Below are 24,264 nucleotides of genomic sequence, written 5' to 3' on the forward strand. Positions count from 1 at the left end.
AATATAGGAGTTTCCTATAGTCTGGGAAACATACCCCAGCGGGCTTTTGAACCAGCAACCTTCTGCTTGTTAGTCAAGCATTTCCCCGCTGTGCCACTTAAGGTGCTGTACCAACAAGATGTATGGCCAATAGGAATGCACATAATATTCTCTCATGTTGATGTCTGGGCCCAAAAGAGTTCCTTGAGGAGACACATGAATATATTTTTTTTAAGTCTTGACTGAATAGTCACACTTTCTGCTATCACTGCCGTTGCTTCTGCTATTGTTTTGGCACAATTTTTCATACTGCTTCTTTGTCCATCCTGTCTTACTCCCATGGGTGATCTTCAGCCAATCAGAAGACAATCCCTAATCAATAGGGATTGCGATCTGAAACAGCTCTTAGACTTGTTTCTCACTAATATTATATGAGGTTGGTAACCTATTCCTGGACTTCACCACTTTATACCATCATATTTAAATAAATACATATTTAAAACACTCCACTCCGTGATTTGGGGAATATATGGAGGGGCAGTGGGATTGCATGACCATCCCACCCCCTGACATTTTCATCCATCCCCCCCACCCAACACTTTATCCTATGCATTGGGATGACAGTCTGAAAAGGAAGCCTATGGCCGCCTTCGGACATAACGCCAAACTGGAGGCAACCGTGCCAGAGGATTGATTTTGTGGTTGTCCGAATGCATGAAACCGTGGTTTCATCACCCAACCGACCCGAGGTTTTCTGAACCAAAATCTGAACCTTTGGTTTGTAGTTTGTAGTGAGTTTCACTACTGGAATCAGGTTTGAAGGTCGCATCATGTAGTCCAAATTCTGCTGCCTTAGTTATCGGGTTTTGTGCTGTGGTTGCTCCTGAAACCATTGAGATGGTGGCTCAGACCTTCCCAGAAATGTGTCAGTTCTGTGCCTGCCATGATTCTAGCTGACTGCCTTGCCAATCAGTTGCCCCGCCGTCCTCTGCAGTCTCCACATTCCTCCTGCCCTTGCCTGGAAACAGGGATTGCCGCATTGCCACATCCCAAACTTCAATGCATTTAAAGCAGGCCTCCTCAGCTTAGCCCCCCCCAGCTGTTTTTGAACTACAACTCCCATAGTCCCCAGCCACAGTGATGAATAGCCAAGGATTATGGGAATTGTAGGCCAACATCTGCAGGAGGGCCGAAGTTGAGCAGCCCTGATTTAAAGGGAGAGAACCACATTGGGGAAAGCCCACTTCCCACTGCCTCTTATGATCTTCTCTTTGTCAATCTGCACAAAAAGGATGGGATGCCAAGATAGGCACAGCGAGAGAGGTCTCCAGCAATCAAGGACTGCAGTAGTATGTGTACAAACACATGGAGCTCCGGTGACACCAGGAATTGGGCAACTTGGTTGTTCCCCAACAAAGATTACACATCCCAAGGGAGAGATTCCATGTTGACTGGCAGAAATACCAATGTGTCGACCCAGTGCAGAAACCCATGGAAACCCCATCCACAGAAAACCTCTTGTGGTCCTGTTGTCATATAAAGAAAGAGACAGCAGGTATCTCCACAAATCTCCTGTCTGTATTTGCTTGTGTTACTTGAGCAACCTGCAACCGACAGCTTGGCACGTTGCCCAGCACGCAGGACCTTTAATTGCAGTTTCCATACAAGACGTTTGGACAGCGTCCATCTGGGGAAGGGGGGGTGGGGAAGGGGGGTTGCACACGCAAGGAACTCTTCCATTAATAACATGCCTGATCAAGTGGGGCTGCCCAGCAAGGCATCCTTTCTAAGGTGTGGGTGTGGAGTGTGGTCGGTCAGCAGGGCACTGATTTCCCTGGATGAATTAAGGAAGTGCCTGTATTATTAAGGTTCCCATGGACAGCGCTGCTCCCACCAACTGTATAGAGTGGTCCCCCTAAACACTGCACATATATGTATTTGTATCCAAATGTTCAGCCTCCCCACTTAGGGATGTGTGAGCGGGTTCAAGCTTGAACTGTCCTGCTTCAGCTCAGTACCAGCAATACTGCTTATTGGGAGCTGGCTTGAGAAGCAGTGTGCTTGAGCAGTGGGGCAGAAATATTTTAGATAAATAAAATCAATCCATCAATTAGAACAATTAGAGAGGAGAGCTGGTCTTGTGGTAGCAAGCATTACTTGTCCCCTTAGCTAAGCAGGGTCCACCCTGGTTGCATCTGAATGGGAGACTTGATGTGTGAGATATTCCCCTCAGGGGATGAAGCCGTTCTGGGAAGAGCAGAAGCTTCCAAGATCCCTCCCTGGCTTCTCCAATATAGGGCTGAGAGAGAGATTCCTGCCTGCAACCTTGGAGAAGCCGCTGCCAGTCTGTGAAGACAATACTGAGCTAGATAGACCAATGGTCTGACTCAGTATATGGCCGCTTCCTATGTTCCTAACAAATGCAGGAGTCCTTTCCTGTCTCCTTGTGGCATCATACATGGGGGGAGGGGCAGTTTGATGGAGCCAGAGAAGGAAGTAGACATTGCTTCCTCAAAAAGGCCAAGTCAAAAGTCTCCTGTCCTCACAGGTCAAAAGAACAGAGATGAAGACTGGCTGGTGTATAGCCTTTTGTAGCCTCTTGGAAACCGGCAAGATCTGGGCTCAAGCCCCGCCCACACATAGATGGTTTAGTGGCTGCTTTAACAGTTCCACCGATTTAGATGGAATTTTCTTGCAAGGTTTGCCTCGGTCTCTCCCAGGATGTTCAAATGCCAAATGGTGTTTGGTGTGCAAGAAAATGCAAGTGTCAAGGTGGAATGCAACCAAACCAACCAGCATAACAGCATATACTGGTACCACCTGGTAGGGTAAAGGGAAGCTTCTCTTTTACTACTACCCCGGAGTGTAGCTCTAATTGAGCAGATGGGTTCCAAGAACCCGCCCCTCCAGATCCACCCCTCCCTATTTTCGTCATTATCTCCATCACTCTGAGGGGCCTTCAGGGGAGAGGGGTGAACATGGGCCCCTTCTCCCCTAGCTACACCCCTGCTGCTACCTTTTAGAGGAACAAGGGAGCAGCAGTACGCTTGGCCATATCAGAGCTGACCAGCCCCAGACAGAGTGCTTTAACCTACATATTTCAGCCAGAGGGCTCAATGGTGTATTTCTGTGCAAGCAGTTTAGAGACAGCACTTCAGAGTAGCCTCTCCTACCCACGAAAACCTCCTCATCTCATCTTTGTGTGTGGTTGTTTGTGTGAGGGCCGGAGTCGACATTATGAGAGATGCATATGTGGTTCCCCAACCTGAGTTTGTTTCATAATGCTTATGTGGATTTAGTTATAAGTTTATTCGGTCATTGACCAGTAAATGCTTATGTGGAGATTTGGGGATATTTACAGGAGAGAAATGATGGATGAGGTCTTTGTTTGCCTGATCTGCCCGACATCCCCTCTCTGGTTGTTTTTAGTAGATTTTCCTACTACTAGACTCACAGTTTGATGAGTGGGGAGTAGGACTGCAGTATATATCAGAAAGCATAGCAGGGCAGGGTTAAGTCAGAGATTGTCTAATAAACAGGGATCACATTCTGAAGCAACTCCTAGGCTTGTTTCTCGCCTACATTAAATGAGGATGGTGATCTGTTCCTGGATGGTACCATTTCATACTTTCATACAGGGGGTGCACATGACTGGGAGGTTCAACTAAACGTTTCTGTATGGATTGTGTGTCTATTGAACTTCTGTCTGAACATTTATCATAGTCAGAGGCATTTTGATAAAGCACTGTGCCATCTACAGATGCATCAGGCAGAAATTCATCATGGGCATATTAGGAAATGATTGTGGAAGCTGCCCCTTTCAAATTTCTGCCTGGATCCATCCTTCTCCAACCTAATGTTGAGCTGAAAGACTAATGCAAAGTGTGCCATCAAGTCGATTTCTACTCCTGGCGTCCACAGAGCCCTGTGGTTGTCTTTGGTAGAATACAGGAGGGGTTTACCATTGTCTCCTCCCGCACAGTATGAGATGATGCCTTTCAGCATCTTCCTATATCGCTGCTGCCTGATATAGGTGTTTCCCAAAGTGTGGGTACTTTGTGCATAATTTGTAAAGTCGGTTTCGACTCCTGGCACCCACATAGCCCTGTGGTTGTCTTTGGTAGAATACAGGAGGGGTTTACCATTGCCTCCTCCCTCACAGTATGATATTATGCCTTTCAACATCTTCCTATAACGCTGCTGCCTGATATAGGTGTTTCCTAAAGTGTGGGTACATTGTGTGTAATTTGTAAAGCCAGTGTAGTGTGTGAAAGCTGTACCAGCTTTCATGGCACAGAGCTTACATGGGTAATGGTGCTCACTATGAGTGCTGCATTGCCCACATGGATTGACTTCTGATTGTACATAAAGGTCTGCCTTCTCCTCCAAACTAGCTGTGCAGGATGTGCCTTCCGTCCCCCAGGGGGAGTCTTTGAGTCTGCTATTTCTGAGGGAGGAGAAAATCTAGCCCTTGAGGCTTCATGCTGCAGCCACAAAAGGAAAAAGCAAACTGGCAGCGATGAAGGCACAGATCACTTGGTGTGTGGCTGTTTCTCTCTGGGTTGCAGGTGGGCTTTTAGCTGATGAAAGAATACTTCACAATGAAGGACTACATCTTTATTCTCTTTCTTTCAAATTAATTTTTAAAATAGAGATTTTATTAAGTCATTATACAACATTGGAAATGTGAATGCAGAGTAATGAACTCAGATCTTAGTACCTTTCTGTTACATTGGTGCCAACAGAGCAGGAGGAGAACAAGGAGGCATGGGTGAAGAAATGAAGCTTCCGTGGTTCCCACCACTTTCTCCAGATGCTAGAGGGAGACCTCTAATTCTCCACATCCAGTGGTGGAAAAGGCAGCTTGAGTTCCTCCTCCCCTAACTCTGTGGTCCTCTCATCCATGGATCCCTCACCTGCTTGGGAGATGAGTGATCCAGGTGGGCCGCGCCACAGATCAGGGAAGGGCCAACAGAAGGACTAAAGAGGGAACAGGCAGGAGCAACTGCAGGTGCCTCGTCTTACACTGCACCCTATAAAGGAATCTTTCTGATGTCTAGCCTATGAGGTGGCCCCCCCTAGGAACAGACGGATAGCTTGCTTTCTCAATACTGGGTTTGATCTTTTGCGTAGAACTTGTGACCTAAACATTCCCTCTGGAAGACTTCAAATCGCTAACGTGTGAGCACTGCTTTCTGAAAATCATATCGCTGTAATAAAGGCATTGTTTCACTAACCCTGTGAATTCTGCTCTGAAAGATTAAGACTGATATTGTTTTTTGAGGGAGAGCATACCTAATACAGACAAAATAGGTTAATATTTTTCTCCCCTCACTGCTGAAAATCCAGGAAACTGCAGTACTAAGAGGGTAGGCAGACTAGGAATGTCTGATCGAATTCTGGGAACACTCAACAACCAGTAATTCCCAGGATTTCTTGGGGGATGCCACTGCAATAAGAACACCATGAAACTGACGTGTGTGTAGGGAGGATATGCTCAGAGTTAGAAAAGTTAATGCTCTTGTTATCTGAGTAATTACCTTTTCTTGGTACATCATTTTTGTTCCTGCAGGGTTCACAGATGGAGAGATTATTCAGTCACCGTTTTTGGTTGTGGAGAAGGGAAGCACAGCTGCACTGAAATGCAAGCAAAATGACCAACATATTCGCATGTTTTGGTACCAGCAGCGCCAGGGAATGGGACTTCAGCTTCTCTATTTCTCCTCTGGTGTACGTTCTGAGTCGAGAGAAACCTCAGCAACAAGATTCACTGCTCAGCGATTGCAGACAGGTGTTTTCCCCTTGAATATCTCTTCTGCTGAGCCAGAGGATTCAGCCATGTATTTCTGTGCCAGCAGCTTACACAGTAGTTAAGAGCCTCTTCTTCAGTGTACAAGAACCAGCCCTGTCTGAATATCCACTTCAGAGAGTGGGAGAGGAAGTGGAGGAGGAGAGAATATTCTCCTAATTTATCTTGCTTCTTTACCCCCATACCAAACATAACAAAGAGAAACTGGCGAAGGGGGCAAAATAACTTGCATCAGTGGTGTAGCAAGGGAAGACGCGGTCTGGCTTTACATGAGCAGTGATGTGCACTGTGCTCCCTATCCCTGGCAACGCCATCCTCCTGCCCACTTACTTACCTCAGAAGGTCACCCCCTGACCCTGAGCTGGTTGGGACGCACGGAATATGCTCATTCCATTCTCAGCCAGCTTGTGAGCATGAGCACAGCAGGACCATACCACCAATAGGGATGAGGAGCATGGAGCCGCCAGGTATGAGGAGCATGGTGCTGATGGGAATGGCAAGCACCAGGCTGCCAAACACAAGGAGTATGGCACACTGGGGCCACCAAGGGCTTCATGACAGTGGCAGGATATGGGGTACAGTGGAGGTGAATGGGGGCCCCACGATGCCCCCCCCAACAGCCTGTGTTCCGTGCATGCATCAGAACGCTACTAGCTCTGCCCGTGACTTCTATACTATCTTCAAAGCTACAATACAACTTGTGTACCCCTTTCAAGGCTTAGTATTGGGGTCTCTGTTGGGCTGCATTCACCCATATGAATCTGCCAAGGCGCTCTACTCTTCCTTGCAGACCCTGCTCTCGGCCCCATCACTGAAACAGAGCCAGTTGGTGGGGACCAGGGACAGGGCCTTTTTAGCAGTGGGCCCCAACTTGGAATGCCCTCTCAGAGGAGCTTCACCAATCTCACTCCCTGATGAGGTTTAAAAAGAACACCCTCCTCTTTTAAGAGGTAGTTTAAATCTGGTTTTAATTGGTTTTTCAATTTTGAACTCTTTTAGCCTTTTTGTCTATTTTAAGGGGCCTGGAGCAGTAGTGTGCTGCCTGGAGGAGTGGGGCAGAAATATTTCAAACCTGCAGGGGAGGCCCGTCATTGACTGAGCAAAGTCATTTTGTGTAGATTACATGTACAGGACAGCTGAAGAAATTAAATATATGTAATTATTGTTTTTATAATGTGCTTACAAAAGGCAAATAAAAGAACAATATGAAATTTGTAGGATTTCAACTTTAGTCGTTATTCGTTTTATTGAATAATTACCATGATGATCAATTTGAATCAGAGAAAATTTGAATCTGAGAAAGATCTTCTGTTTCTCTTGGGCATGATGTCATCTTTGAATTATGTATCTGATTAGTGAGTGTTAAAAATCTGTTCAGGACAATAAAGTATGATTAATATATTCAGAATTTCATCTGAAAAATAATAAAAAATAAGTTGTTCTAGTAAGAACTAATCAGCTTACTTTCCTTTCACTGTCTCTACATCTGGACTAAATTTGGTGCAAATCGAGGTCCACAAGTTAGATATCTTGCACCTCAAATGTTCATGTGTCTGCCATCTTGGATCAGGGTGAATGTCATCATTACAAACTGCACCATTGAGGTGTCCCTGTGTGTCATTCACTACAGTTGTTCCAAATTTGGTTCAAATTGGTTAGACAGTCCTCAAGTTAGTGCACTTGTGCCTCAAATGTTTATACATCCACCATCTTGGATCAGGGTGGGTGACATCATCACAAACTACACCATTGGAGCATCTCTATGTGTCCATTCAGCTGTAGCAAATTTGGTTCAAATTGGTTAAGTCGTTCACGTTAGCCCACTTGGATCTCAAATGTTTATGCATCCACCATCTTGGATCAGGGTGGATGACATCATCACAAACTACACCATTGAGATGTCATCTTATTTATTTATTATTTCTCTGTGTAAACCACCCTGAGCCATTTTTGGAAGGGCGGTATAGAAATCAATCAATCAATCAATCAATCAATCAAATAAATAAATAAATATGTGTCACTCACTGCAACTGTACCTAATTTGGTTTAAAATGGTTAGATAGTCCACAAATTAGCCCGCTTGTGCCTCAGATGTTCACATGGCCGGCATCTTGAATTGGAGTGGATGACATCATCACACACCACACCATTTGGGCCTCCCTATGTGTCACTACATCTGTAGCAAATTTGGTTCAAATTGGTTAGGCGGTTCACAAGTTAGCCCACTTGTGCCTCAAAAGTTTATGTGTCTGCCATCTTGGATCAGGGTGGATGACATCATCACAAACTACACCATTGAGGTGTCCCTATGTGTCTCTACAACTGTACCCTATTTGGTTCATATTGGTCCAGGTGTTGCGAAGTTGATGGGGAGGGGGCACATGGACACACACACACACACACACACACACACACACACAATGCCGGGTAATCTCATAATCCTACAGGAAAGTAGGCTAAAAAGGTTATTTACAGCTTTATATTCCAGCAGTGCATTCAGCTACTTTCAGTAGTAGGAATTTTTATTGCAGAATTTGTTATCTGTAGGTAATTGGGAAGTATGACTGTCTTTTGCACAAACACACCTAAAATCAAACTCTTCAAAATATATAATAGATCAATATAATAAATAAGATGCAAGGCACCACGGGGAAATGCTTGACTAACAAGCAGAAGGTTGCGGGTTCGAATCCCTGCTGGTACTATATTGGGCAGCAGCAATATAGGAAGATGCTGAAAGGCATCATCGCATACTGTGCAGGAGGAGGCAATGATAAACCCCTAATTTATTCTACCAAAAGAAAATCACAGGGCTCTGTGGGCGCCAGGAATTGAAATCAGCTTGACGTCACACTTTACCTTTATCTGCAGAAAACAAACAAACGTCCTGAACTTTCAATCACACCAGTTAACTTGGACCACACTGAAAGATGTATTGGATCACCCAACCTATTAAAATTCGTACGCCCCTGGTACCCACCCCCATTGTGATGTCATAAGCAGGGTCTATGTGATGGAGCCAGACAAGGAAGAAAATACTGTATCTTTATAAGAAGCCAAATGCTGCCTCACAGCTCAAAAGAGCAGCCATGTGGTTTGGCTGGTGTGTGGCCCTTTCCCTCCTGGAAGTAGGCAAGTCGTGATCTCAAAATCCCCCTTCATTCTGCACAGTTGTTACTGTATAATAGTTGTGATTGGAGGTATTGTTTTAAATGAAGTTTTCTTACAGACTTTGTCATTCTCTCCCAGGAGGTTCAGATGCCAAGATCAGCCAGCCATGGAGTTTAGTGTTGCAGGAAAGCAATAGTACGAGTTTGGAGTGCAGCCAAACTGATGGGCATGAACGCATGTACTGGTACCGGCAGGACGCAGGCAAGGGTATGCAGCTCCTCTTTCACTTCTACTTTTCAACTGAACAAGGGATGAGTGATGCTCCTGACCATTTCAGAGCTGACCGTCCGAAGACAGAGCGATTAATGCTGAACATTTCAGCTGTGAGGCCAGAGGACTCAGCTGTGTATTTCTGTGCAAGCAGTTTAGACACAGCGCTTCAAAGTAACCTCTCCTTCCCACAAAAACCTCCTCTTCTCATTTCTTTGTGTGCTTGTGTGTGTGGAGGCCGAACTAGAAGTTATGAGAGAAGATGTGGAGACCCAACCCTGTGTTTCTCTTATACAGTGATAGTAATGGGATTTGTGGAGTATTTTCAGGATTTGGTCATTGATCAAATAGACAGTCCAAACCCAGATAAAATGGTCCTTACAAATGAACACACACACACACACACACACACACACACACACACACACACACACTTACTTACATAAAATTGAAGTAAAATAGAATAGAATAAGATGAGAAAAATGAAAACCCTGTATTAATCATATCTAACACAACATGTGCGGTTCTTAATGAACCTTTTGATAATTAAACTAAATCATATGATCTCTCCCCCAAAAAATAATCATGTATGTTTTCTAAGGTCTCTAATATTATAATGCAGCACCTATGAAGTTGGAAACAGCAGAGAGCTAGGTGAGACTAGAAGCTCTCTCACGCTCTGTGCAGGTGCCTCCATTGCTTGTACTTCCTTTCTGGAAGAGGTCATGGAGGTGGCTGATGCATTGCCTCTGTACAGAACCTTTTCCTTAGCCTATCAGATTTTCTTATCCAATGTATGAGCATCCTGAACATGTTCAACTGCAAAAGACATACTCAGTATTTCTTTTTTCTGCCCACATTTCCTGTCAGATTTTATTACCTTCTTCAAAATGGGAACAAAACTGATCTACAGAAAAGCATCAGATGTTGTTGCTTGTATTATCTGGTACCTAAATAATTCTGAAATACAAATAGGGAACAACTACAATAATATTTATTAGAGCAAATTTAAAGTGCTGTGAAATGCCTGGAGAGCTGGAAAGAGAAGGACATGCTCAGGCTCTCCATTTGTAGCCAGTGCCCTTACCCTGACAGAGTAATGAAAAATTATGGCCCAATCCAGCAGAAAACATTACTAGAAAATACTGAAATTTGACAGAGTAATGAAATATTATGGTCCAGTCCATCAGAAAATATTACCCATTGAAAAAGCTTACCCCAGTTCCGAAATCTGACAGGGTAATGGAAAATTATGTTCTAGTCCATCAGGGGGGAAAAACCAACAGGACAGCTTACCTTGGTACCAGAATCTGAAGGATTAATGAAAAATTACGGCTTAGTAAATTCTAAAACATCACCTATCAGGAAAGCTTACCTCAGTAATGAAATCTGCCAGGTTAATGAAAAGGTTCAGTCTTGTTCCATCATAAAACCTGTGTAAACTGCCCTGGGCCATTTTTGGAAGGGCGGTATAGAAATCAAATGAATGAATGAATGAATGAATGAATGAATAACCCATTGCCCATCAGAAAAGCTTGCCCCAGAATTGTAAAAAACTGAAATCTGACAGAGTAATAAAAAATTATTATCCAGTCCATCAGAAAACATTATTGAAAAATACTAGTCATTTTTATCCTTATGGCATACATAACAACTGAGGGATCCTCTATGATAATTTATTCATGTGAACAAAATCAATGGGCTCTATTTTTCAGCTATTCCTTCCCCACCACAGACATGCATTATCCCAAAGTTTCCTTTCTCGACTTGCAAAAATGAATGAGAAGTTGGAGAGATGCTAGCCTGGGCTGACTTCTTGACAATTCACATTTCAACAGGGCTTAATTAGTACTAGGGCCCACCTAGAACCATTCCAAACTATGTGAAGCAAGGAAAAAGTCCCCTTTGAGCATGTGCAGAGTGCTGTTGTGGTCACAACCAAGTCCTGGACTTGAGTCCCAGCACCTCTCATTTTTGAAAATTAAGCTCTGAGTTTCCAACACACAGTGAAAGCCATCCCCTCCATTAGGCCCCCACAACAAACCTTGCACCAATCCTTTCTTTATAAGGGTCACCACTAGGATTGTGCATTTTTTCTCCTATTTTGTTTTTGGCCCGAATCCGAAACACCCCAATTTTGTTCTTTGTTCGAAATTGCAAAATCCGAATCCAAAACGTTTTGGATTTTGAAAAATGGCCCTGGAGAAAAACTAGTGGGTGGGGGTGGTAGTGCCCAAGGGGTGAAACTACCACCCAAATTTCAGAGGAATTGGGCAAAGGGCTGATTTTTGATGAATTTTTGAAGTATAGGATTTTTCCCATAGGAAAGAATGGTGGTTTCAGCAAAAGTATAGCTTCATGTTGGGGGGAAAGGGGTGGCCCAGAGCAGAGTAGGGTGGGTGGTAATGCCCAGTCAGGGCAAGGAAGCTGCCAGAATTATTTCAAAGGAATTGGGCAGAGGGCTGATTTTTAAAGATGTAATGGAGTTTGCGCGTCTGTAAAGTTCTTCCCCATAGGGAATGATGGACCTGCATAATTCCTGCCCCATAACTGCACTTGGAGGGCACCAGGGTGGCCCAGAGCAAGTGGTAGTGTAGAGCACATAGGGTTCCAACAACCCCCATGGGTTGCTAACCCATGGGGTAATGGGTTCTGTTGTTTCTGATATGTTTGAGTGTAGATTCAGATTCTATGGTAGCATATGAGAGTGGATTCATGGTTTGTCATTGAAAACCTCATATGCTACCAGAGAATCTATACTCAGAACACCTTAGAAACAACAGAACCCAGCACCCCATGGGTTAGCAACCCATGGGGGTGGTTGGCACCCTATATGCACTACACCACCACTCGTTCCCGGCTATCCCAGTGCCCCCCAGGTGGAGTTATGGGTCTTCTGAAACCTCCATTATTCCCGGGGGGGGGGACCTTAAAGAAACATAAACTTCAACAATTCCTAAGAAATCAGCCCTTTGGCCTATTCCTTTGGAATCTGGGTGGCAGCAGGCACCCCTTGGGGCACTGCCACCCAACGCACTGTATTGCCCCTCAGGTTCCCTTTCTGCCCGAATCTGCCCCAAAGACATGTCAACGTCAGAAATTATTTAAAAATCAGCCCTTTTCCCAATTCCTTTGGAATCTGGGTGGCAGCAGGCACTCATTGGGGCACTACCACCTGAACTACTCTTCTGCCCCCAAATCCCCCTTTCTGCCCCGCATCCACCCCAAATAACATCAACATCACACATCAACAACAGCAGAGCTTTGGAAAAAATCAGGCAGATTTCCAAAGGTCATGCACATCCCCACCACCACCTGAAATGCAATTGATCTATACACAACAGTGTGAAACAACAACAATGAAATGCACACTGCCCCACTAGCCAATGAGGGTAAAATTTACCCTTAAATTTGCTTAAAAGTAATAAGGAGGCAATTGCCAGCAGATCAGCCCATGCTTTCGTTGGCCAATCTGTGGGCTGGAAGGGCTGGAAATTCAAACAGATGTCAAAACTCAAAATGGAGACTGAAGGAGAAAGACTTTTTGCGATTGCAAAATGGAGTTCCAAAACAGCCGAAACAACAAAACATTTTGTATCCGAAACAGGGATGTTTTGTTTTGGCTACAACATTTTCTGTTTTGAGTATTGGGTGTTTTGTTTTGGCTACAAAGCAGCTGAAATGGCCTGTTTTGTGCACAAAATGTTTTGTATCCGAAACGAAACACACATCCCTAGTCACCACCACTACTTGCCAACACTGTTCTCTGAACCCAGCCTGGAACAGATTTTCTAGGTTCACCAAACTTTTTTTTAGCACAGCGAGAAGCAAATGCGATCTCCCCCTGCCCAAAGCCTACCCGTGAAAGTTGTGCTCCCTACACCACAACACTGCCTCTCCATCACCAGCGACAGCATGTGTGGCTGGCTCAATTTTGCCCATGCTCCGTTCTAGGTAAACACTGCCAGAGCCACATGATTGATCACAGGTAGTTGCTCTCCCCTCCAGCCTTTGATTTCCATCCAGCTTGCTGGGACAAGGCAGGTTATGGGAGAGGGGGAAGGAAGGCAGCCTTGAAGAAGTACACAGCAAGCAGTACTTCCAGTGGCCAAAGCCCTTTGCTATATTTCTCTCATTACAGATTCTGAAAGGGCACTGGCTCTCCGTTTAGCCCATTTCAATAACAACTTGGATTCTTCCCAAGCAAAGTTAGCCACAGTTGGGAAAGCCAATAATAAGGAACACAGCTGTCAAACTCCCCTTCCGAGTCTCTCCTTGGCAAAACAAGTTGCCAAGCACTAAAACAGGTGGTTTACCATGCATGTACCATGCAAGGATGGTATCTGTCAGGCCAGAAGGACCCAGTAATACAATCAGTAATTTTAATGAGTGCATCTCCTGAGTTGCTATTGCCCACTTAGCTCTTTTGTGATGGGGAAGGGAGTAGTGTTCACAGTGCCTTATCTGTTTTCCTCCTGAGAGGATTAGCCTTAGCTCCTTTGAGGCAACCACAGAGGAGGGGGAAGTAAAGGGTCAATCTTTGGACAGAGAGACCTTGAAAGTAGTGTTTGCATTTTGGTTTTTTTCTGTTTTGTTTTTGGCCCAAATCCGAAACACCCCAATTTTGTTCTTTGTTTGAAACTGCAAAATCCTAATCTGAAACATTTTGGATTTAAAATATAGCCCCGGGGAAAAACTAGGGGGTGGGAGTGGAAGCTACCACCCAAATTTCAAATGAATTGGGCAAAGGGCTGGTTTTTGGTGAATTTTTAAAGTTTAAGATTTTCCCCAAAGGGAATAATGGAGGTTTCAGCAAAAGTATAGCTTCACACTGGGGGGAAAGGGGTGGCCCAGAGAAGAGTAGAGTGGGTGGTAGTGCCCAGTGGGGGCAAGGAAGCTGCCAGAATTATTTCAAAGGGATTGGGCAGAGGGCTGATTTTTAAAGATTTAATGGAGTTTATGCATCTTTAAAGTTCTTCCCCATAAGGAATGATGGAGGTTTCAGCAGCCCCATAACTGCACTTGGGGGGGCACCAGGGTGGCCCAGAGCAAGTGGTGGTGTAGAGCACATAGGTTGCCAACCACCCCCATGGGTTGCTAACCCATGGGGTAATGGGTTCTGTTGTTTCTGAGATGTTTTGAGTGTAGATTCTCTGGTAGCATATGAGAGTGGATTCATGGTTTGTCGTTGAAAATCTCATATACTACCAGAGAATCTACACTCAGAACACCTCAGAAACAACAGAACCCAGGAAGGGGGTCACTTGCAAATATAGACTGCTGGCCTAGACTGCAGACCTTTCAACTCCGTATAACCCTCCCCGCCTGAGACAATACCTTCCTATGTTTGTTCTCTTAGACCTGGCCAACTTAGCTCTGCACTCTGGGCCTCCCACATATGCTTGGTCAAGGGACATCCTGTCAATAAATGGCCTACCATCTCTCTCGGGGGCTTTGAGGCCAAAAGGGCTTTTGGGAACAGATTATCTGAGGACAGATCTGTTTATGCTCTGGTAACCATGGTTTGATTTCATTGATTGGAAGGCCCTGATGGTAGGTCCACCAGCAAAGGTCCCACAGGGCAAATGAAATCCTTCAATTTTTAGACAGATCGATCAAACCAGTGGGATCGATCAAACTCATTCAGAGGTTTGCTCTTTAAGTTTGCCACCTGTGAAATTGCCCCCAATTGCCTCCTGAATTTCATCCCCAATTCTAATTTTCAGCAAAAGTTCACTTTCAGCACAGTGCTAAGTGTTATGAAATGTTTTCCTGGAGTTCAAGGAGACTGTATTAGGTTTGGACAACTTGCGACCAACCAAAGCAAATACAGCCCACTGTGGTCTGCCAGATGCCTGGGACCCTGAAGTTTTTTGCACTCAGATAGGTGAATGAATTGCCTTTGGCTGGGTGGGCTACCAAGCACTAGCTTTGCAATGTCATGTGTATTTCTCTCAAAATTATTATTATTATTATTATTATTATTATTATTATTATTATTAATAATAATCCAACTAGAAGAGGTTATTTAAAAGAATGTACCAGATTTGGAAAGAGAAGCATCCAGATACAGAAATAACAGGACAAAGGCTAGCAGACCAGAGAAGATTCATAATAAGAAATAAAGTATTCACAGGAGTTGAGCTGGAAGAACTGCCAAGAGCAACACAGGCTCAAGATATGGAAGAAGAATTACCACCAACTGAAGAATTTGCTCAGGCACAGGTGGAGGAGGTGTTGGAAATAGAGGGTGCCACTGTTGCTGAACTATTTCAAAATCAAAACCAGGCAACCTCCCCTTTGCCTTCACCTCAAAAACCTGAATGCCATTTAACAGAAAAGCAAAAAGAACTAAAGCAAAAAATAACTGAGCACATGAACCAAACAACCACCAGGGTTCGACTTCCAGCTCTAAAAACAGTTGCCAAAATACAACTTGCTCAGGCATTAAAAGATGTCAATGCTGCACTTGCAGAAATAACAACCAAGAATTTGCAAGAAACAAACCAACTAATGTACAGTGCAACAACAATAACAACACAAGAGCTCGGATATAAGATCAGTGGACCTGGTAAAAAAGAAAGCAGTACATCACCTAAATGGAAGATTAGATTAGAAAATAAAATCGCCAGGCTTAGATCAGATGCTAGTAAATTGAAAGATATGAAAGACAAGAAGCTGAAGAATGAAAACACCACACAGTATCTGATCCAAAAATACCACCTAGATTCAAGGAAAATTAGAGAAGTCCTGGAAATAATAAAGCAGCAAATAACAGCAGTGTCAAAGAAGATTAGCAGGTATGAAGCCAGAATTACACAACACAGGCAGAATCTCCAATTCCAGTCGAATCAGAGACGTTTCTACCAAAGCATAGAAGGAGAAACTGCAAGAAACGTAGAAACACCAAATAAAGAAGAAACAGTGCAATTCTGGGGGAAATTATGGGACAATCCAATAGTTTATAATAAAAAAGCAGGCTGGATGAAAGAGGTCAAAAAATGTAACCAACAAATGCAAGATCTAATCAGAACACCAGAATTAATAAGTGAAAGAGCAAAGAAAATGAAAACTTGGACTGCACCAGGCGATGATGAACTGCATGGCTTTTGGCTTAAACACCTAACAAGCCTTCATAAACAACTATCAAAACAGTTCAATCACATTTTGGAAGGCGGTGATATTGAACAATGGCTAACAACTGGGAAAACTCATCTCATCATGAAAGACCCAGCAAAAGGTGCAGTTCCAAGTAATTATAGACCAATAACCTGCCTGCCAACCATGTTCAAATTATTAACTGGAATAATAGCAGATGAAGTGATGCAACACTTATTAACTAACAAACAGCTTCCAGTTGAACAGAAAGGAAATTGCCCGAACACCAGAGGCACAAAAGACCAACTGCTGATTGACAAAACGATTTTAGAAAATTGCAAGAGAAGAAAAACAAATCTAGGTGTTGCATGGATTGACTACAAGAAAGCCTTCGATTCATTGCCTCACACATGGATACTAAAATGTTTAGAAACAACTGGTGTCAGCAAAAACATTCATATATATATATATATATATATATATAATAAAAGCAATGAGCACGTGGAGTACACAGTTAACAATCAATGGCGAGACACTTGAAAAGGTTAGCATTAGAAGAGGCATTTTCCAAGCGGACTCACTATCCCCTCTGTTGTTTGAAATCGCCATGACTCCACTTTCACAAATACTAAACAAAACAGACCGCAGATACCAAACATCTAAAACATCAAGTCAAATCAACCATCTGCTGTACATGGACGATCTGAAGTTGTATGGAAAGTCCCAGTCAGAAACTGAATCACTGCTAAACACTGTCCGTATATTCAGTAGCAATATAGCAATGGAGTTTGGACTAGACAAGTGTCCTGCATTAATAATGAACAGAGGAAAAATAAGAAAAACAGAAGGAATAGAACTGCCCAATGGAAGCAACATCAAGAACCTGGAAGAGAAAGAACATTACAAATACTTGGGCATTCTCCAGGCTGATAACATTGCACACACTGCAGTTAAAAGAAAAATAGGAAGTGAATACATCAGGAGAGTTTGAAAAATCCTCGTCCAAACTCAATGGCGGGACACCATACAAGCCATAAACACCTGGGCTATACCTGTGATCAGATACACTGCAGGAATAATAGACTGGACCCAGGCAGAGCTAGAGACTCTAGATCGTAAGACCAGGAAAATCATGACCATCAATCATGCTCTGCACTCCCGCAGTGATGTCGATAGGCTATACCTCCCTCGCAGTTCAGGTGGAAGAGGAATGCTGCAAGTCCATCAAATAGTAGAGGAGGAGAAAAGATGCCTTGAAGAATATATCAAGGACAGTGAAGAAGATGCACTTAGAATGGTCAATAACGAGAAACTATTCAACACCAATGAAACAAAGCAGGCCTACAAGAAAGAACAGGTCAGGAACCGAGCAGAAAAATTGAGAAATAAGCCACTGTATGGTCAATATTTGCACAATATAAGTGGAAAATCAGACATCACCAAGACCTGACAATGGCTTAAGAATTGCAACTTGAAGAAAGAAACAGAGGGTTTAATACTGGCTGCACAAGAATGGGCACTAAGAACAAATGCAATAAGAGGAAAAGTCAACAAGTCAACAAGAAACAGCAAGTGCCGCCTTTGTAAAGAAGCAGATGAAGCAGTGGACCACCTAATCAGCTGTTGTAAAAAGATTGCACAGACTGACTACAAACAAAGGCATGACAAGGTAGCAGGGATGATACACTGGAACATCTGCAAAAAATACAAGCTACCTGTAGCCAAAAATTGGTGGGACCATAAAATTGAAAAAGTGGTAGAATATGAAGATGTAAAAATATGATGGGACTTCCGACTACAAACAGACAAACATCTGCCACACAATACACCAGATATCACTGTAGTCGAGAAGAAAGAAAAACAAGTCAAAATAATCAACATAGCAATACCAGGGGATAGCAGAATAGAAGAAAAAGAAATAGAAAAAAATCACCAAATACAAAGATCTACAAATTGAAATTGAAAGGCTATGGCAGAAAAAGACCCAAATAATCCCAGTGGTAATTGGCGCCCTGGGTGCAGTCCCAAAAGACCTTGAAGAGCACCTCAACAGCATAGGGGCCACAGAAATCACCATCAGCCAATTACAAAAAGCAGCTTTACTGGGAACAGCCTATATTCTGCGACGATATCTATAATAACAACAGCAACAACATTGACAATAAAATTCTGGCATCCCAGGTCCTTGGGAAGGACTCGATGTCTGGATAAAACAAACCAGTCAATAACACCTGTCTGACTGTGTTAATAATGATGATGATGATGATGATGATGATGATGATGATAATAATAATAATAATAATAATAATAAGAAGAAGAAGAAGAAGAAGAAGAAGAAGAAGAAGAAGAAGAAGAAGAAGAAGAAGTCTCTAAAGGTTCCAGGGCCTGAAGCGGAGTTATATGCTCAAAAGCAGCAAGCTTATGAACACTTGCCTAGAAGTAAACCTCATTCAACTCGGGGGAGGGGGATTTGCTTCTGGACATGTTTAGGACTAGGCTGTGAGCATTCTTGGGGAGGGGGCGGACTTTATTTTCTGTGCCACCAGTTAAAATGAAACTGCACTTAGGAACAGGGGCGTAGCAAGGTCGGAGTGGGAGCAGAGACAAAATTTTAAAATGGAACCTCCCCTCACTGAAGCTCAGCTCATGAAGTAAAGAAATCTTAAATGAGGCTGAATAAGCATAGTGAAACTTATATCTATATCTATATCTATATCTATATCTATATCTATATCTATATCTATATCTATATCTATATCTCTCCTATGTGCCACAATAGAACCTCATCCTAAATTATTTTTTTAAAGGTTTTGTAAATTGTGGATGATGCAAATCATTTAATGGTACTAGAGAAAGACATGGTGTTCTGGTAGCTCCAGGTCTTAACATTCCCATCAATTGCAGAGGATGAATACAACTGAAGGTGTTGGAAGTTAAGGACTTTGCGCTGTCTCTTGTCTCAATGACAGTGGAGGACAGAGGAGTGAGTCAGAGGGCTAGAGGGTTAAGACATTGGTCATCCCTTCTGTACTGCTCTGACACTATCTCTTTGGAATGTAGATTGCTAATCTCAGGGACTTCCTTTCTCTCTCTCTCCTCTTCCTGTTCCTTCTACCTTGCAACATGCAAGCAAGCTCCTCTCCCTGCACCATGTGTGCAGAGATGCAGAATCCATCTGCATCCAGCTAGCTAGCTAGATTAGAGATCCTAACTCCTCACTTTCCTATCTAGAATGGAGTTCTCTAATAAATGCCATATATATTGATTTGAAACTATGAACTGGCTCCAAGTTACTTTACTCTCAGCATACACGCATGCCTAACTAAATCCGCTGTGTTGTGCCTCTGTGCACTCTGCTATAATGAAAAAGGGTTTCTCTACCAGAGAGAATTCCCAACAGAAGGAAGCCCAGGCGGGTGTGCATCTGGGGGAGTCAGACATGTGACTTGCCTCGGGGGGGGGGCAAGGCAGTGTCCCCCCAGAGGACTGTCTCCCCTTGCCCTATTATAGTTACGCCCCTGCTTAGGAACCAGAAAAGGCTTTCATCTTATTTAATCGATTAGAGCAATGAGAAGTGGGAGCCCCTTTCCCGCCCCCTTGTGATGTCATAAGTGGGGCCAGTTTGATGGAGCCAAGAAAGAAGTAACCTCAGCCTCATAAAGGCGAGAGCCTCCTCACAGCTCAGAAGATGTGGATTGGCTGGTGGGTGGCCTTTAGTCTTCTGGAAGTAGGCAAGTCCAGGGCTCAGAATCCCTTTGATTCTATACAGTCTGCTTTAATAGTTCCAACCTGAGACACTGCTTTAAATGAAGTTTTCTTATGAGGTTTTTCTCTTTCTGTCCCAGGATCTTCAAATGCCAAGATCAGCCAGCCATGGAGTTCAGTGTGTCCAGAAAACGAAGGTGTCAAGCTGGAGTGCATCCAAACTGATGGCCATCAGTACATGTACTGGTACCGGCAGGTTAAAGGGAAGGGTTTGCAGTTCCTCTTTTATTTTCAGTCTAAAACACAAATAGAGAAAAGCAACCTTCCTGCCCGTTTCACAGCTGAGTGGCCCCAGACAGAGCGCTTTATCCTGAATATTTCATCTGTGAAGCTAGAGGACTCGGCTGTCTATTTCTGTGCAAGCAGTTTAGACACAGCGCTTCAAAGTAATCACCCCTTCCCACAAAAACCACCCCGTCTCGTCTCTGTGTGTGCTTGGGTGTGTATGAGAGATGGCAGAACTAGATGTTATGAGGGAGATATGGGGTTCTACCCATTGTGATGTTTCTGGTCCATCCATTCCTTGGTCCAGGCCAACTCTTGAATGGTGCTTTACTATTTACTCCAGTAGAACAGGAGAGCAGTCTGTGTTTGCCTTGCTATGAAAAAGAACCAGAGCAATTTCTTTAATAAGTTCTTAATTATACTTCACTGGTTTCTTCTTGGGTGCTGCAACTCTTCCCTCTCTGCATTCTACACCCATCCCTGTTTTTCTCACAAGAGAGAATCAGTAGGTGAGAATCGAGGTCTTTATGTTTGCCCTGCCAGCCTGGCGATCGCCTCTTGCTTGTTTTGAGTAGGTTTCCCCACTGCTGGGTTCAATTCTGGTTTGGTGAGTATGGAGGGGCATTGCAGTATGAATCGGAAGCCATGGCAGGCTTAAATCCCACCCCCCACTCCCCGCTATCTTGCACTTTCTTGCTCCTCCCCCTCCCCACCATCTTACCATAATTTCAGGAAGTGCAGGACTGGAACATTTTTGCCCAGATTAAAGCAATGTTTTTGGAACAATGAACTGGAGCAATGTTTTTGCCCTTGTACAAACAATTGTTTATAACTAGGTTTAATGTGGGTTATCAACATTGAAGTGGATCTGTGGATCTATGCCAAGGTGGGAATCTCAGACCACAAACCACCTTGGCATGGGTTTACGTAATCACTTCAGTGTTGGTAACCCACATTAAGCCTATATTCAAACAATTGTGTGAATAAGCCTAATATAATTGCAACGAAAGACGGAGAGAGGGAGAGAGAGCTCACAAAACATAATGCAGACAAGGGAAATTATAACTGTTCTGCAGAAGACCAGGAAAGACTCTGAAACAAAGAAAAGTGTGGGAATAGATCGGACTGGGCCATGCAACATTTACAAAGCTAAACAGACAACCTATTGAATTAGAATAGCATTTACCTAGCCGAGTCTGTTCCTTCCTTGTTGAAGACGGAGGTTTGATCAGGCACTGTACCATTGATTGTAATTTATTTCAACTTCTCTGCAGATTCTTATGGGAGATACAATGAGATGTCCACATGACATTCAAGTACTTTGTATAAGTTGTTAGTGCCATCTTCTGACAATAAAATAAAATTATTTTACAACAAATAAAACCAATTTCCTAACAACCTTGTCTGTTTATCTCTTCAGTAGACAGGGGGATGGCATTTTGAGGGGGGAAAGGTGTTGAGGCATCTTTACTTACCACTCTCAACACCTTTAAAAAACCCCCACACCAATTCCCCTGTCTACTGAAGATAAGCAGTTTGTTAGGAAATTGTTTTTATTTATCCAATACAGGAGAAGAAGATGGCCGCCGCCGGTGGGTGGGGGAGGAAGACGGCCACTGCCAGCGGCAGAGGTGGGGACGGGCAGGGGAGGAAGATGGTGGCGGGGGTGGCAGGTGAAGAAGATGGACAGCGGGTGAAGAAGAAGAAGAAGGCCGATGGGGGTGGGTGGGTGGATGGGGGAAGACGGCGGCTAGCAGGTGGGCAAAAAGGTGGCAGCGGGGCTGGGGGGAGAAAGCAGCGGCAGATGAACTAGAGGTGCAGATGCTCTGTGCCCGGCCCAGCTCGTTTACATTAATGTCTCTCAGGATGACAATAATTAGCACCAAATGATCCAGAGTAAAAACAGGGAAAAGGTTACGTGACACTTTAGCTTCTAAAGCAAGGCGTTTAAGTTAAAGCCAGTATTTAAAAACCCATAAGAACCAGGCCGAAGGTTCTGGTGACTGGGATGAATAGACACCTTTCTCTACAGATGGCATATACATGGGTCTCCCATCCAGGCACTGACCACACCAAGCCCTGCATAGCTTCCGCAAGGCGGCTGTATTGTATTCAGGACTGGCCCAAGGATTGCGGGCGCCCTAGGTGAAGCCTGGCTTTGGTGCCCCCTTTGCCCATGTGGGCGGGCAGGTGCCTCCCAGTGGGCAGGCAACAATGAAGATGACAGGGACGGAACGCCCGCCCACTTGCTCGCTCACCTCGCCACATGCGTGTGCTATGCCTGCCCTGCTGGCTGCTGCACATTCTAATTGCATATTAGAATGAGCCATTTTGGAAGGGCGGTATATAAATCCAATAAATAAATAAATAAATAAATAAAATCCTCACTATGCTGCAATGTCATTATAATATGCAATGGTAGTGACTGCACATGGCCAGGCAGGCAGGCGGTCTGCTGCAGCACATTAGAACGATGTCACCGCTTGACACAGCAATGTCATTGTTTGTTTATTAATTTGCTACCTTCGTATACTGCCTTTCTGCCTTGACAAAGGCAACCAAAAGTGGTTTACAATATTAAAAGAAGCAAATTACAGAAGATTAATCAAACATCTCAGGCCGTTGGTCTTTTCAGGAGCCGAGGACAAGAGCCTCCTTTCTTGCCTTCCTCTCAGGGCACACTGGCCTTTCAGTACTCCTATTCTAATACTGCAGCAGGCTGGCTGCCGAGAAGATTTAAAGGGCCTCCATCATCAGGAGAGTGGCATGAGTAGCTGCAGATGCACATGGACAGGCAGGCAGGCAGGTGGTCCATCCCTACCCCCATTGCCCCCCCTTAGCCTGCCATGGCACGTTATCAGAGGCATAACTAGGGAAAACGGCGCCCGGGGCAAGCACTGAAATGGCGCCCCCCGCCCCCCCCAACATACTACATTATACTTAGGTTTTTCCTCACAAGCGCCCGCCGCCTCCGCCAAGCCAGGCCACTGACTGGCCGCCAGGCGCCAGCAAAGCAATGGGGGGGTGTGTGTGTGCGGGTGGCGCGGAAGGGACCGCTCATGGGGGAGGGGGCGCCGCCGCACTCCCTTGACTGCTGCAGCGCTGCTGCACTGAGCAGGAAACATTTGTATTAACAAAAAAATTTTTAAAAAAATTTGTCATGGCGGCGCCCCCCACGTGACCAGAAAAGATGGCGCCTGGGGCACGTGCCCCCCTGCCCCCCCTATAGTTACGCCTCTGCATGTTATCATGATGTTGTCGCATGGCACAGGGTTATAATGTGCTGCAGCAGGCCTGCGCAGCGGGAGCAGATGGTGAGGAAAGAGCAAGTGGCCCAGTGGACGGCTGGGATGGGGAGCGCCTAGCTGCTCAGGAGCCCACCCGCAGAGGGGTGGGCACTAGTGTTGGTCACATGTGGCCCAGGCTGTGGTGCCCCTCCCCCTTTCCACCCTAGATGATGGCCTAATTCATCTCGAGGTCGAGCCAGCCCAGATCATGGCTTGAAAACCTACTAAATAATAATTTAAAAAACACACCAAACAATGCTATAAGTCTCCAGTACTCTCACCTCTCAAGCAGAGGGAGCCTTTAAAGGCTCTCCCTGGAAGTGAGGGAGGAAGAAAGCAACGTGCAGATTTGCAGGATGGTGGGAAAGATGCTCCCATTTTCATCCTTCTCCCCTGTGCCATTTGTACATCTGCACCCCATCCATGCAGGCTCTCCGATAAAGGAAAGCTAAGCAGACATCTTGGGCGGCAGTTCAGAGGGTGCTCACCTAATAGGATGAAGCATGCAATTCCAAGTTCTGGGGTGCTTCCGGTGTAGCCAGTTCCCTGCAAAAAGCATACTCCAGAGGTTTTTTTTGCAGAGCTGTGGAGGAGGATTATCAGTACAGTTGAAATCAGTGCTCAAGAACAGGCAAGTCTGGTGGCCAACAGAGTTCTGAAGCTGCAAAAATGCACTTTCTATTCTTGGAGCTGGCATGCATTTATCACTTTGGACATGAT

At 44.5% G+C, this 24,264-nt stretch overlaps 1 long non-coding RNA gene and 1 gene segment (V, D, J or C); one reads left to right on the top strand and one right to left on the bottom strand.

The window, feature by feature from the left end:
• Positions 1-7,040: 7,040 nt before the first annotated feature.
• LOC128346632 (uncharacterized) lies at positions 7,041-24,120 on the bottom strand. The gene is made up of 3 exons (XR_008317095.1): positions 24,033-24,120; positions 21,444-21,534; positions 7,041-7,158 (listed from the first exon to the last, which is right to left on the bottom strand). It is a non-coding gene; the product is annotated as an uncharacterized LOC128346632 (long non-coding RNA).
• LOC128346630 (M1-specific T cell receptor beta chain-like) overlaps positions 20,211-24,264 on the top strand; it is a 78,778-nt gene continuing 74,724 nt past the window's right edge. The window contains 1 exon segment of the C gene segment in view: positions 20,211-20,418. Coding sequence covers positions 20,211-20,418 — 208 coding nt within the window.

The sequence above is a fragment of the Hemicordylus capensis genome, chromosome 2, assembly GCF_027244095.1.
Source record: "Hemicordylus capensis ecotype Gifberg chromosome 2, rHemCap1.1.pri, whole genome shotgun sequence".
Classification (NCBI taxonomy): Eukaryota; Metazoa; Chordata; class Lepidosauria; order Squamata; family Cordylidae; genus Hemicordylus; species Hemicordylus capensis.